Below are 15,644 nucleotides of genomic sequence, written 5' to 3'. Positions count from 1 at the left end.
AAGGGTGCAGGAAGGAGGGTCAGCCAAGATAGGGATCCCTGGCAGAGTCCAGGAGCTCAGATTTGAGATGTCATGACACTGAACTAAGAGCAATGTTAGGATGATTTGATTTTTTTCTAAGGTAAAACTGACATTTGTTGGATAATTAGAAGTACTAGAGAAGCAAGAGAGAGGTGAAATTTAGACATTTCTGACTTTTGTGACATCATTTAAAAATATAAGTAATAAAAATATTAAAGTGAATTCTGGGGGTAGATAGTAATTTCATTTTGGAGAAGCTAAATGGAAATTTGGGAGTAGAGGACACTGATCTAAACTAGATATATGGCTCAATGATGAAAATGATAAGACCACACATTTACTAATTATTCAATAAATATGGAGGTCCTAGCATGTGCCGGGCACTATGCTAAGTGCTAAGGGGACAAAGGAGTTGTTACTCTCATAAAGAAAATGTTCTAGTGAGAGATGGGAAACAAACAAATAAGCAAAGTGATTTCACTATAATATTAGTACCATGAAGGAGACATGCAAGAGGCTATGACAGAAAACAATGAAGGGAGGTCTAGTGTAGATGGAGTGGTAGATGCCTCAAGAAGGAAAGGGGCTCTCTGAGGAAGAGTTACAGGGAGGAGTGAGAGGAGAAGGTAGCCAAGGACACGAGTGATGGGAATACCATTATGAACAGGAAACAGATGAGAGGAGTCCATCAAAGAAATGGAAACAAGGAACAGAGGGGTCAAACAGACCAAAAAAGTGATGTGCCTTTGACAAGGAAAAAGAGATTCTAGAACTGAACTGTCCATTATAATAGTCAAGACATATGAGGGTTCTATGTTTGTGACTGAGGTCTCTGATAGCTTCATGACTGTGGCATGCTTGGTGGCTAGGAAATTTCTGTGCAAAGATGCAGAATTCCTGGCTGCTAGAAAGTTTCTGTGCAAGACACAGAATGCCTGGCTGCTGGGAAAACTTCTGTGCAAAGACACAGATGCCTAGCTGCTGTCGCAATGTCCTTCTTGAGGAGGCTCTGTGTTTTATCAGCCTCCACCTTGATCTCAGGCACACAGCTCCTGGGAATAAAGGAACTCTCTTGTAAGACAACCACAATGTTTCACTCAGGCTAAACCTACCCACATAACAGTAACTCTATACAATGGACTTCCTTGAGAGCTACACAAAACTCTTAACATTGCATATTGCAACTTAGTATGTAACTGAGGAATTAGGTGAATAATATTGCTAAATCTGTAACCTGACTAGTAATATAGTGAAGAATATGTACTAATGATGCCAATGACCTAAAGTAACATATTTGATATAAATAAAGCTTGGCAGCTTGGCGCTTCTGCCATTCTGCCATCTTTCCTGCCTCTGCATCTTATCACTGTGTCTCCTTTTTATTTTCCTTACAAAGACACTTGCAACTATTCAGTATAAATATCTTAGAAACATTTCCATCACTACAGACATTTCCTTTTCAGAAATGTAGAGGAAAGTTTACAAGGTTAATGCCAAAAAGAGGTCAGTTTGAAGAACTAAAAATTAGTCATTTGTGTTTTTCTGTTCAAAGTGAATATTGAGTTGTTATTGACTAATTAAATGGGACTCTGGTTTAGATGTAGGTTGAAACTTGCTTCAGTAAGCAAATATATGCAATTCTGGAGTTGTGAGGGATTGTAGCTGTTGTGGCTTGCTTTCCTAACCATTCCCCTTATTTTACAGCATGGAAACTGCTGTTCAGAAGGTTATATTCAGAAACACCCAGGAGTTAATGTTAAGTTGAGACTAGAAAATAGAGCTCAGCTCTGGAAGCTCAGGCAGGAGGATCCCAAGTTCAAAGCCAGCTTTGGCAACTTAGCAAGGCCCTAAGCATCTAAGTGAAACCCTGTCTCAAAATAAAAATAAAAAGGGCTAGGTATGTGGCTTGATGGTTGAACACCCTAGGTTCAAACCTTAGTACCCAAAAAAATAGAAAGAGGAGGAGGAGGAGGAAGGAAGGAAGGAGTGAAGGGAAGGGAAGAAAGAAAGGAAAATAAAAGAAAGAAAATAGCTCAGTTTAGAGGAAATTTTTTCTCACAATAATATGGGTATATCTAAATTAGAATTAAGAAAAGACCTACACAACTTGAACCCTATATTTTTATTTAGTTGATCCAAGCCATTTTCCTTATCCCACTAATTGCAGAGAATTTGAATGTTTAACAATTAATTAGAATTAATTAATTAATTAATTAGAATTTTATTGCACTCCAGAGCTCCAACTCAAAGGCATTTTTAAAAAATCTTTCATAAAATATGCTTGCCTGTAGGAAGAACATGTAAGATTATTCTCTTAAACCATGCTATCAAATATTAATTTTTCTTATACCCTGGATTTTATAGGATTTCAAACAATATTTCAATATTTGCTGGAATTGGAAACTTGAGAACAAATGATACAGCTATAAAAAAAGCTTTACAAAAGTTATACTTTTATTTAAGATAATTGCTAAATTTTTTCCTTTCATAATTAACTGCTCTTTAAAATTTTTAAATGCAAAAAGCAACAGAAGCAAATATGTCATTATGAATAGAATGTATAACTTAATGGGAAAGTTTTCAGTCAAAATATCATGAAATAAAAGAAAAATAGAAAGGTTATCTGTTTTCTTTTGCTTTGGAAGTGAAATGATGATTAGAAGTTATGGTTATAAAAAGTGTAAACATATGTGAGAGTGAGGGTTAGTGGCTTCTTTACTTATCCTTTTGATCAATTTAGACAAAAGCAAGTTGAGAGGAAATGTGATTATAAGATCATCATATTTAATACATGAATAAGGAAAAACTCCAAATATTTCAAAATTAAATTAATTGGAACTAATCTTTAGATGATTTATGTTTGTGGGAAAAAAACTATTTAACTTGTCTAATTCTCTCTACCAAGGATATGATATGTAATCTCAGATGTGTAACTAATTTCAGGATTTTCTCTGGAAAAGAAAGCTGAAACAGTTTTAGAAAGTGTACAGGCTAGATCTTAGCTGTTAAACTCAAGGCTTTGTATCCCAGCCTCAACCATAGACCTGTACTTTACAGCACAGGTATCATTAGAAACTCTTAGAATGTTTCATTAAGCTCTCTGAAGACAAATTGGAGAGATTGTAGGACTAGCACAACATGAAGTAAATACTTTAAGCATACAAACAGAAGTAACTAGGTTTATGGAGTCTCCCTGAGGTACAGAAATTCTATGTCTTCTTTTACCTAAATACAAATCTGAATTTCTAGCTGGGCATCCATTCATCTAGTTTTCCTTATCACTCACACCGAGACATCCCTGTTCTCCAACCACAACCACATAGCTTTCCTCTGGCACTGAGCTCAAGTGAGCTACTGAAATATGGTACCCTCTATTTCCTTTCCCACTTATCTCATTTCTACCCATCCCTCACAGGGTCAGTTCAGATTCTACCTTCTCCAGGACCTAATCTGAACATGATCCCTCAGTATCCATGGCACTCATTCGGTATTTAGCAAATGTAGTCCTGTGTTGCTGACTTCTCGTTTCATGTGTGCCTATTTTCTTTCCAGAGATTCTAGCTTTTAGAAGGAAAAAAAGTGAGCTACCACTCCTGAGCACTTGCATGATCCTAGTTCTTAGAGTTTTTTCAATTCATCGGTACACCATCGGTACAAATATCTAATATTTTATTATATATTATCTAATAAATTAGATTTATTAGATAATATCTAATAAAATAGATATTATCATTTAATAATTATTAAAAAATAGACTTCAAAAATCTCCTGAATTATCCATCTGTTAATTGATAGCCATCTGTTAATGTAGCTCTAGCTCCAATGCCTATTGTCTCACTCTATCACAGTACACTATACTATCCTTAATAGTTTTTTTTTAATCTTGCACAATAGCAACCACAGTATATTTAGTGTAGAGTCATTATCTATGTGATAACTGTTTCTGCTGAAGTCAGACTAACTTCTGTGGGTTTTGTTAATCCCAGAGCTTGGATCCTTCCCTGTAATGCCAAATTTCTTGTACATTATTTTAACATTGTGCCCTTACATCAACAGTTCAACAAAATCCCTTTATTTGACTAATTGGCCAATGTGATTATTTGGATATAAGGTATGCATTGTAGAGTCTTTTGAGGAGCTAGCTTACTGAGATACTAAAGACATGAATCATAACCAACCAGAAGCTTTGAAGCTTTCTGTAGTTGACCTCCAAGCCACCAGCTTGCTCTGCTCCCCTTCATAGTTATATGAACAGTATGTACTTTCCCACTGTGCAAAAAAGAAATCTCTTTGATTTCCCACCTCTATCTCTTTTCCTTGATAATATTGTTCACATGAACACTGTTGCACTTACAGAAAAGCAAAGAAAAGAGGACTCAGGGAGACTATCTGGCTCTTCACAATGACTTCGAAGGGTAACACTCCTTTAATGGCTTATCATAGTACTGGATCTGAGACTTAGGTCTACATGCTCTGAAACTCATTTTTTTGTCAGTGTCTCCAGGGGTGACCAAGTTCATATATTATAATGCTGTTTTTAATTTACAATCGAAATATCCCTGCTCAAGATAACAAAACATGCTGATATTAGCACTTTGCTCTCATTAGGAAAAGCACTGTGGAAGGCCAGGTTTTAATGAGCATGTGGCTTTGTATTTCTGAACTCTGAGGAAGGGCTATCTGCTACCCAAATGATTTTAATGGCTATTGTGGTTGAGCTAGGGTGGCCAGATGATCCCATCTCATGTCCCTCTCTGACCAATCAGGACAGCAACCTGGAGCCAGAGATGGAACTGGAGAGAACTCTGCCTCAAAATGCTGGAGATATCCTGCCAACTTAATTTTTCTGTTACTGAGGCTCACCCTTCTTCTTCTCACAATTACTTAGTTTTATGAGTTTTGTTCCTAGAGGGTAGCCTCTTCCACATTAAAACATGCTTTGAATAGTTCCCCAGTACATTTCTTCTTGCTTTGAGCCACAGTCAGGGCAGATATGTATTCTTGACATCACTGAGGGCTGATATTTTTGGACTGTACCCTTCTGTTTGGCATATAGATTGTCAAAGTCCTAATATGCTCAGTGGTGTCTGCTCTAACCCCACATCTGGGACTAAATAATCCTATTTACCACACAGCTATCAAGTCTAGACTTGGGAACTCTTCAGTCTGCTGCTATCTTAGTACTTACTTTTTTTTTCTCAGAACTTAACATTTCTGCTTTAATTTCAATCTCTGAAAATGTCTTACTTTCAAGTTTAGTCAGGCACTTAAAAATGTTTTACAAGTATTCTATTCAGGATTTTTAGCTGCTTTATAAAGGGAGAACTTTTCAGTGTGTCTCATCTGCCAAATGACTGGAAATAGCATCTCAATGTATACTTTTCTTTAATACTTTTTAGTTTTATAAATGATTTTGTCCTTTATATTATCTGAATTTTACCACTTATCCATGAGCCACTAGTATTCCCAACATTATCCAAGCAAGGAACCTGACCCACAGAGGGCATACAGGGTTTTCACAGAGCTTTAGAGTGGTAGAAACCAATCGATATCACTTCTCCCAACCCCCCACTTGTTTTCTCTTTATTTTTGAAACGTATCTTCTTGTGTGTGTCTCTGTGTGTTCAGCTATTCTAGTTTCCAAAATTATTTTTTTAAAAGGCTTGGAGACCCTTTTCTCCTTCAGGACCACACAGATTCACAGTGTAGATAGATGTATAACCAAAGTAATTTGGGAATAGTAAAGGCAGTAACAATGGTGTTAATAAAAGGAAAATGTGGTTTCAAAAACAGAAATGGTCAGTTTATCTGGAGGAAAGGGTGGAAGGGGCAGTGAGAGATGGCACCTGGCCTCAGTCTTAAAGATCAAGCAGAAGTTCATTAGATATGTGAGAATAACAAGAAAAGGCACAATTTTGAGCAAAGTCAAGAGCCTAGGTAACACATGAGGCATCAACAACCTGTATGAGGAGCTATGGTTGGCCACTTTGCATGGCAGAGCATGGGTATGAGGGAACACGATGAAGTTAGGCATGGAAAGAAGGGTGAAGGACAAGTTATGGGAGGTCCAAATATCATACTTAGAAGCTTAGACCACATTGTGAGGGCATGAAGATCCCTAAAGTCTCTTGAGCGAGTAAGTAACATGGACAGACTCACATTTGAGAAAGATGGCTGGAAACATTTGTAAACTTTCCTCAGTACCAAAAATCCTTCAGGTTTAAGTAATGATTTTCCTTTTTGAATCCTGAAATTTCTTTTTCTTTCCTTTTTTTTTTCAAAATTTGTCCTTTTTAGATAAACATAATGTGGAGTGTATTTTGACATATTATACATACATGGAGTATAACTTATTCTAATTAGGATCCATTCTTCTGGTTGTACATGATGTGGAGTTACACTGGTCATGTATTCATATATGAGCATAGGAAAGTTCTTTTAAATTCATGCTACTGTCTTTCCTATTCCCATCCTTTCTTCTTTCCCTTCATTCCTCTTTGTGTAATCCAATGAATTTATAATCTTCCCCTTCTCAGCCTCCCTTGTTGTGGGTTAGCATCCACATTATTAGAGAGAACATTCAGCCTTTTGTTTTCTGGGACTGGCTTATTTAACTTAGAATGATATTCTCCATTTTCATCCATTTCCCAGCAAATGTCATAATTTATTCTTCTTTATAACTGAATAATATTCCATTGTGTATACATACCACATTTTCTTTATCCATTATCTATTGAAGTGTACCTAGTTTGGTTCCATAGCTTGGCTATAGTGAATTGAGCTTGTATAAACATTGATGTGGCTGTGTCACTGTAGTATGCTGATTTTAAGTCCTTTGTGTATATGCCAAGGAGTTGGATAACTGGGTCAAATGGTGGTTCCATTTCAAGTTTCTAAAAAAAATTCCATACTGCTTTCCAGAGTGGTTGCACCTGTTTGCATTCCCAGCAATGTATGAGTGAACCTTTTTCCCCACATCCTCACCAACATTTATTGTTACTTGTATTCTTGATAAATGCCATCTGACTGGAGTGAGATAGAATCTCAATGTAGTTTTAACTTGCATTTCTCTAATTGCTAGTGATATTGAACATTTTTTCATGTATTTGTTGCATGAAAAATATAATTGTTACCAATTGTATTTCTTCTTCTGCGAAGTATATCTGTTCAGTTCCTGTATACATTTATTGATTGGGTTATTTGTGGAATTTTGGTGTGTTTTTTGTTTTTTTGTTTTTGTTTTTGTTTGTTTGTTTTTTGCTTTTAAGTTTGTTGAGTTTTTTGTATATTCTGGAGATTAATGCTATCTCTGAGGTGCAAGTGGCAAAGTGCAGGTTCAGTAGGCTTTTTCTTCATGTTCTTGATTGTTTCTTTTGCTGTTAAGAAGCTTTTTAGTTTGATACCATCCCATTTATTGATTCTTAAGCTTACTTCTTGTGCTTTAAGGGTCTTATTGAGGAAGCTGGTTCTCAATCCAACATGATGAAGATTTGGGCCTACTTTTTCTTCTAGTAGGTGCAGGGTCTCTGGTCTAATGCCTAGATCCTTGATCCATTTTGAGTTGAGTTTTGTGCAGGGTGAGAAATAGAGGTTCAATTTCATTCTACTACATATGGATTTCCAGTTTTCCTAGCACAATTTGCTGAAGAGGCTATCTTTTCTCTAATATATGTTTATGGAACCTTTGTCTTGTATGAGATAATGATATTTATGTGGGTATCTCTCTATGTCTTCTATTCTCTTCCATTGGTCTTCATGTTTGTTTATGTGCCAATACATACTGTTTTATTACTATAGCTCTGTGGTATAATTTAAGGTCTGGTATTGTGATGTCTCCTGCATCATGTTTCTCATCAAGGATGGCATTGGCTATTCTGGTCCTTTTATTTTTCCAGATGAATTTTATGACACTTTTTTCTATTTCTATGAAGAACACCATTGGAATTTTAATAGGAATTGCATTAAATCTGCATAGTGCTTTTAGTGGTGTGGCCATTTTGACAATATTAATTCTGCCTATCCAAGAGCATGGGAGGAGATCTTTCCATTTTCTAAGGTCTTCTTCAATATCTTTCTTTATTGTTCTGTAGTTTCATTGTAGAGATCTTTCACCTCACTTGTTAGATTGTATATCCTGAACATTTTTGCATCATCTGGAATAAGGAGAAAAAGCCCATAGTACATTGCTCACCTGTCCTGAAAATGTCCCGGCTGGCTTACAGCATCCTCTGAGACCCCTGCTAGATGAGATTATACTGCTCATGATCAGACACTACTTGGAGCAGGTCACACAAGCATGCAAAGGTTTTGTAATTATAAAAGTTTTTTTTTTACATCACAATAAGAAAAGTAAAACTACATAAATGAATATATTACATTTTATCTGGATGATGATTATAAAGGAATAAAATCCTTTTAGAAGAAAGCTGGCCACTCTTTGCCCTTGGTTACATTAGTTTATTGCTCATAAGTTTCCATCATAGCACATGTCCTGTTCCTAAGCTCATAACTGTTTGTTTCCAAGTTTCTCCTCCTTCCCCAGGCTCTGTCATCTTTGTATTCACAGTACCTAACACAGTTGTTTGTTTATTGAAAGATCAGATGGATGAATAAAACATATTTGGGGTGTATAGATAACTTTTTTTTTTTGAGGGGGAAAGTACCGGGGACTGAATTCAAGGGCATTCGACCACTGAGCCACATCCCCAGCCTTATTTAGTATTTTATTTAGAGGCAGGATCTCACTGGTTTGCTTAGTGCCTCGATTTTGCTGAGGCTGGCTTTGAACTCATGATCCTCCTGTCTCAGCCTCCCTAGCTGCTGGGATTACAGGTGTGTGCCACTGTAGGCGGCTATAGAAAACTTTTTAAACAAAAATACTAATACTATGGGTAACCAGATTCATCTTCTCTAGACCATATTCATTTACTTATTTTTGGTACTAGAAATGTAACCTAATGGGGATCCACCACTGAGAAACATCACCAGCCCCCCCTTTTTTTAAAATTTTGAGACAGGGTCTTACTAAATTGTCCAGTCTGATCTTAAACTTCTGATTCTTCTGCCTCAGCCTCCTGAGTAACCAAGACTACAGGCATGTGCCACCATGCCTGGCTCGAGTTACACACTGAAAATATAATATGATAACTGAAATTAGGAAACAGTGAGCACTACTGTATTTGAGCATTATAGCCAAAAAGCCAATGATATGGTCCCTGCTCTCAAGTTGATCACTAAAGCAGGAGAGGAAAGAAATAACCAATCCACTCTAATAATCATTATGATAGATACATAGGAAAAAATGCTAGGGGAGGCACGCATGCCAGACTACAGTGGAGCAGTTGATAAAAGTGGCAAGCACAGTCTTCAGATAATGACAATCTCCAAGCTCAATCCTAAATGAGGAATAAGAATGAGAATTTTGTCCCATGATCAAGTGCATAAGGATATATGATAATGACTAGAGAAGGGCCACTAGGCCGTCTAAATACTAGATGAAGAATGTCATGGCAAATTAAAGCTCAGATCTCTCAGTGTAAAAAAATATATATATATATTTTTTTTATAAATTAGTGTGTGTGTGTTCATTTATTCAGTCATCAAGCATTTATTGAACACTCTTCTAGGTGAATGAGTAACACCTAGAAATATAAACCATGATACTGTAGAGATCACAGCCACACTGAAGACCACAATTCCCTCACACACAAAGCAGTTCACAGAAATGCAGGGTGTTAATTAATCAGACCCATCATTAGTGGTCTTGGCCATAAAATATGCAGAAGTGTGAGCTGTAGCTCAAAGTTTTGGGGAATAGGTCATCATAAAGATGATGGACCTTGGGCAGTTCTAATAAAAAAAAAAATAAAAGAAAATGAAAAAAATAAGATAAAAGTAAAGGGTATTCCAGAATTGGAGAACCTGGAAAGGGGAAGACACAGAAGAGACTGAATGTGTAATATTAAATCAACTTAAGAAAATTACCATATGTCAAGTACTACATTGAGCACCATCTAAAAGAAACACATGAAGCACATGCCATCAAACTTCAAACAATGCTGTTTCACACTGACACCTATGGATCCACACAAAGATATGTTTGGTTAGACTAACACAATGATTTTAAAAACTTAAAACTCTGATAAGTTCATATAAAAATCTAGATTCTTGGGTCATCTTCAAAATTGGATCATTTGGCAACATTGGTCAACATTCCTGCCAGGAGCTGATGTCTGGAGTCCAACAGCAGCATCCGTGCTTTAGATGAAACACAGTCCCCAGTTTGCTATAATTCGTTTTCAGCCCACTTCACTCATTTGTGCTACCTGTGTGTCCCTGTGGACTTATTTTACTTTAGAATCTGACATTCCTGCCAGGAGCTGTGGTGCACACCTATAATCCCAGTGGCTCAACTGGCTGAGGCAGGAGGAATGGGATTTCAAAGCCAGCCTCTGCAACTTAGGCAGGCCCTAAGCAATTCAATGAGACCCTGTCTTTAAATAAAATACAAATACAAAAAAGTGGGGGGGGAAATGTTAATCCCCATTCCAAAAAAAAAAAACACCTGTCATCCCTGACTAAAATTGTACCAAGACGGAAAGACATTTGCATAAATAATTATAATATAAAGTAGAGGTTTAAATCACTGCAGAAAATGTATTCATTCATTCAATAACCATTTCCTGAATTCCTACAACTTGTTAGGCATCTTCTACTGCTAGGAAAATACTGGTACCTGGGCTTCAGAAGTTCACATTCTACTTCAAAGGGTATGAGAAGCAATCACTGCACACAGAAAATGCTGCAGTTGAGCTATATGTGCAGGACAATGTGGCCCAAGGAATAGTGATCACCTTTAGTGGGGGGTGGAGGGTGGTAAGAGAAGTAACTTTCAAACTGATTCTCCTTCCCTCACTCACTCACTTAGCCTTATTGGCCACCTGATTCTTCCTTGACAGCACCAGGCACCTTCCCACACCAGGGTCTCTGTATACACTGTCCCCTCTGGGTGAAGTGCTCTGCCTTTAATATCTTCATGACTAGGTTCCTCGTCTCTTCAGTCCCTTCTCAAATATCTCTTCTCAATAAATGCAACCTATCCTCTCTTATACTACTCTGCTTTCTTTTTCTCCAAAATACTTGTTGTTTCCTAGCATACTATGTAATAAACTTATGTATTATATCCATTGCTTATTAGTGGTCTGCCCTCATTATAATGTCAAGCCACAAGAGCAGGGATATTTATATAATTTGCAAACATTCTGAGCATCTGGAACAGAACCTTGTACAGGAGGTACTTATAAAGTATTAGTAGGATGAAATGAATTAGCTCTATGTCAATTAGCTCTACCTCTGACTGCATCACTATGTGATATATCACTGACAGTTCAAGCTATGATGTGACTTTTCTTATCTTCTTTATAATGAGCCTAGACAAAGATATAATGCAAAACTTTACACATGGAAAACCAGTAGCAAAAAATCTATGTGCCATTAGTATAAAATATATTGGATTACTCTTTACTATTCTCACATCATTGATCATGGAAAGCTGAAAAATAGGAGATCAACTTGAGTAATTGGAACTTAGATGTTTGGGAGAGGAGGGTAGATGATACAAAAGGCACTTTGGTCATAACTAAGGCTTACAAACATACTTTTTACAACTACTGATTAGAAAATTAAACTAGGTATCTTTTAAAATTCTTATAGTTCTATAATTCTTTTGCTTCTACACAAATTTAGTGAACTGCTCAAAATTTGATCTCTCACTTTTTATTGGTAAACCCCCAATCTACATATCATTTGCACTTCTCTCTGAAGACCTGATTTCCTACTTCGTATCTCCAACCTCTTCAAAACATGTCCACATGGGTATCCCACCACTAGCTGACAGTGTAAAAACCATATTCATCCTCATAATCCTGTCTTCCACTTCTCCTCCTTTTGCTAGTTACTTAAAGGCCCTCTCTCCTTCTCCAAAGCCTGGGTCAGTCTCTGGACCCACTGCTTTACCCTTCAAATTTATTCCTTTGCATTATCCTTTTTTTCCCCTTCTCATTGCAGTCACCCTTCTTCAGTCTGTCCCTTCTTCACACCTGGATTACTTGGACAACATCCTAAATATTTCCCTGCCTTCCATTGTATCTGCACTGCCCTCTCCATCAACCCTACGTATATTTTTATTAATCTTCCCAAAATAGATTGAAATATTTGTAATTGCCTCAAAATCTTCGAATGAGTCCTCAATTCCTAAAAATTTTAATGAACAATCAAACAACAAACCCACAGACTGGCATATGAGATCTTTCAAGATACAGTCCATTCTTTTATCTCCAAAAATCCCCCCCCCTGCTTTATTTTGGATACATCCAATCACTGAATACTTTTGTGATGCTTAATACAAGAGTAGATATTTTGCACAAAAGAAAAGTGGAAGGAAACCTAGTTTAAGAAAATGAGGGGCATGAATTGGCATGAACATACTTTATCTACAAAGATAGGAAAAATTGTGCTCTATATGTGTAATAAGAATTGTAATGCATTCTGCTTTGTCGTGTATTTAAAAAAATAAAATCGATTAAAAAAAAAAAAGAAAATGGCCTTGCCCGTGCGAGGCCCTGGGTTTGATCCTTAGCACCACATAAAAATAAATAAAAGTATAAAAAATTGATATGTTTAAGAAAAAAAGAAAAGAAAATGGGAATTAAGGAATGATTTTGAATGTTATTTTGTAAGTTATTACAGTGAATGACTCTTTCTTGATAAGAAAATGTACCTTACTTTAGTAAGCCATTATCATAAGCAGTGAATGATAGGTATCATAGATCTGAATGAAAGAAAAGGAACACAAAATCTTGAGTGGTCACCCTGTGAAGAATGCTCTCCACTTGTTTTTACAGGGAGCCACGCAAGGTGGTCCTGCACAAAGGCTCCACTGGCTTGGGCTTCAACATTGTGGGCGGGGAAGATGGAGAAGGTATTTTTGTGTCTTTCATTCTGGCGGGTGGACCAGCAGACCTGAGTGGGGAGCTCCAGAGAGGAGACCAGATCCTATCGGTGAGTATTTCTCTTTATTCTCTTTATTCCCTGTAAGTCTGACATTCCTTTAAAAAGTCACTTGAGTTGCAAAGGAATCATGGATGAGAACATTATTGCTTCAGGTGCTTGCTTTTGCAGTTTAAATGGTGCTCAGGTGCTTGATCCATGAAATCCTTACAATAAAGGTAAAGGTGGTAATATTTTAGATCTTCTGAGACATATTTCTATGCAAAGAACATGAGAAGCATGACTTTTTCAAATTGTATATTGCTTATCTTATGAAAATACAAATTTTCGGCATACTTGACACCATAATCTTAAAACTGCACATTTATTATATGTAGATTTTGCTGCATATAATTAATTAAAAAATGCCTGAGATAATGCTATAACCATTTAGTGATGGTGATAAACAGTAGCAGCAGTATTTTTACCTAAATTCAGGAATTACCAGCAACAATTTGTTGCACCTATTATTTACCAAGCACTTTATAAAAGTAATGTTTAAGACCACTTTACTAAGGTATTATTGACATACAAAAAGCTGTATATTTTTAACATATACAAGTTAATGTTTGAGGATCTGTATATACCTGTGAAATCATTAGTACAATCGATGCCATAAACATATTCATCACCTCCTAAAGTTTCTCCTAGCCCTGTTTGATTTTATTATGTATGTGTGTGACAAGAATACTTATTTAATACTTATTTAATACAAAATGTTAAATGTACAATACAGTATTGTTAACTATTAAGCACTATGCCATACAGTAGACCTCTAAGTCTTATTCATCTTGCATAATTAAAAGTCATTTTAGTTTACTTTGGGGTATTGCCACATGTTCAAATGAAGAGAATAAGTTTCCGAAAAATTAAAACTTGTCAAAATTTACCGAATTAATATGAATAATTAATACATATTAATCAAAACATAAATAAATAAATTTAAGTCTACTAATTAAGCTGGGCATAGTGGCACATGCCTGTAATACCATCTACTCAGGGACTGAGTTAGGAGGGTCACTAGTTAATGGCCAGCCTAGGCAACTTAGTGAGATCTTATTTCAAAATGAAAGATAAAAAGGATTGGTGATGTAGCTCAGTGGTAGAGTACTCCTGAGTTCAATCCCCAGAACTGCAAAAATAAATAAACAAATAGTAAATGTTTATTAATTACAGTAACTGGTTTTGTTTTTGTTTTTTGTTTGTTTGTTGTTTTTTTTTTTTTGGTACTGGGGGTTGAACTCAGGGGCACTCAACCACTGAACCAAGACAGGGGTCTCACTGAGCTGCTAAGCACTTGCCATTGCTGAGGCTGGCTTTGAACTCCAAATCAGCCTCAGCCTCCCTATCTGCTGGAATTATAGGCATGTGCCACCCCACCGGCCCAAACTAGTATTTAAATATTTAGTTTTAATGTTTAATTATACTTTCCCTCTCCCTCGCCACCCCTTTATTCTTCTGTTTTTTCCCTTCTTCTTTCTTTCCCTATTTCCTTTCATTTGTTCAAATATTCAATGACTGTCTCTTTTCACTACATCAAGCTACCTCCCTGGCATGGTAGGTAGTTAAATCTATTGTGGTTTTCAGGCCTATATTAGAATTTTGGTAATCATGCAAATAATGGAAAATTGAATAGGAGCTTAGTTTTATGTCTGAAATTTTGGTTCATAGCTCAGTGAAGCCCAGAATATTTGTTTTTCATTGTATACTCAGAAAAACAACCTTGTTTTTATTTAATAGCTGATTTATAGATAGAATTTTCTGAGTGACCTTATATTTGTTACCTTATATTGCTACCCATTATTTCAGCTCCTCTCCTTTCTCTCTCTCTCTCTCTCTCTCTCTCTCTCTCTCTCTCTCTCTCTCTCTCTCTCTCACACACACACACACACACACACACACAAACACACAATTTTCCTAAACAGTATACAGTCAGTTAACCTGAGTATAGATGATATCCAGAGTCTGCATACATGGCCTTGCCCTGTGTGTTCCTGTGGTTCCCATATAATGTAGGCCTCTGCCCACTCCTCAGCCTGTAGATCGCTAGAAGAATGTTAGGTATGGGAGAAATAAGGAAAGAGTCCATGCCAGGATCTTGTTCTGCCATCCAAGAGCTGAACTACTTTTTCATCACTTAAATATATAAGGTATAACTGGCAGCTCTTAAACCTTATTCCTCATACATGTTTTCATGTCTGTTTTTCTCTACTAGGTATCAAGCTGCCTGAGACAAAGTCCTTTGTCATATGATTTATAGCCCTCAACAATTATAACAGCACCTGGAACATAGCATTCTCTCAAAAAGAATGTTTATTAAATGAAATGTTTTGGACAAATAGAGTGAAGTCATTATAGCCTGAGATATTGACTCTAAAATTCTATCTAAAATATGTCATCTTCATCATCCTGACTTAAAATCTGTATACTTGAGGATCACTGGGTCATTTCATTCCAATCGGCATTTACATTGTCATAGAACATTGAAAGACACAAAGAACTTTCACATTTATAAACTATAGGAATCCTCAGAGAAACTTCCACTTTGCAGATTAGGTAAAGAATATTCAGAAAGG

The 15,644-nt window shown here is 36.4% G+C and overlaps 1 protein-coding gene across 25 annotated transcripts in view; it reads left to right on the top strand.

The window, feature by feature from the left end:
• The window catches only part of Dlg2 (discs large MAGUK scaffold protein 2), a 1,969,681-nt gene that overhangs the window by 1,599,983 nt on the left and 354,054 nt on the right, over window positions 1–15,644 (top strand). For all 25 annotated transcript variants that reach the window (XM_021725176.3, XM_078046781.1, XM_040285028.2 and 22 more), the window contains one exon: window positions 12,924–13,080. In XM_021725176.3, coding sequence (XP_021580851.2) covers window positions 12,924–13,080 — 157 coding nt within the window. The remainder of the gene's footprint in view (window positions 1–12,923; window positions 13,081–15,644) is intronic.

Source organism: Ictidomys tridecemlineatus, chromosome 4 (genome assembly GCF_052094955.1).
Source record: "Ictidomys tridecemlineatus isolate mIctTri1 chromosome 4, mIctTri1.hap1, whole genome shotgun sequence".
NCBI classification, from domain to species: Eukaryota; Metazoa; Chordata; class Mammalia; order Rodentia; family Sciuridae; genus Ictidomys; species Ictidomys tridecemlineatus.
Note: the sequence above shows the minus strand (reverse complement) of the source record. Positions and strands in the feature narration are given on the sequence as shown.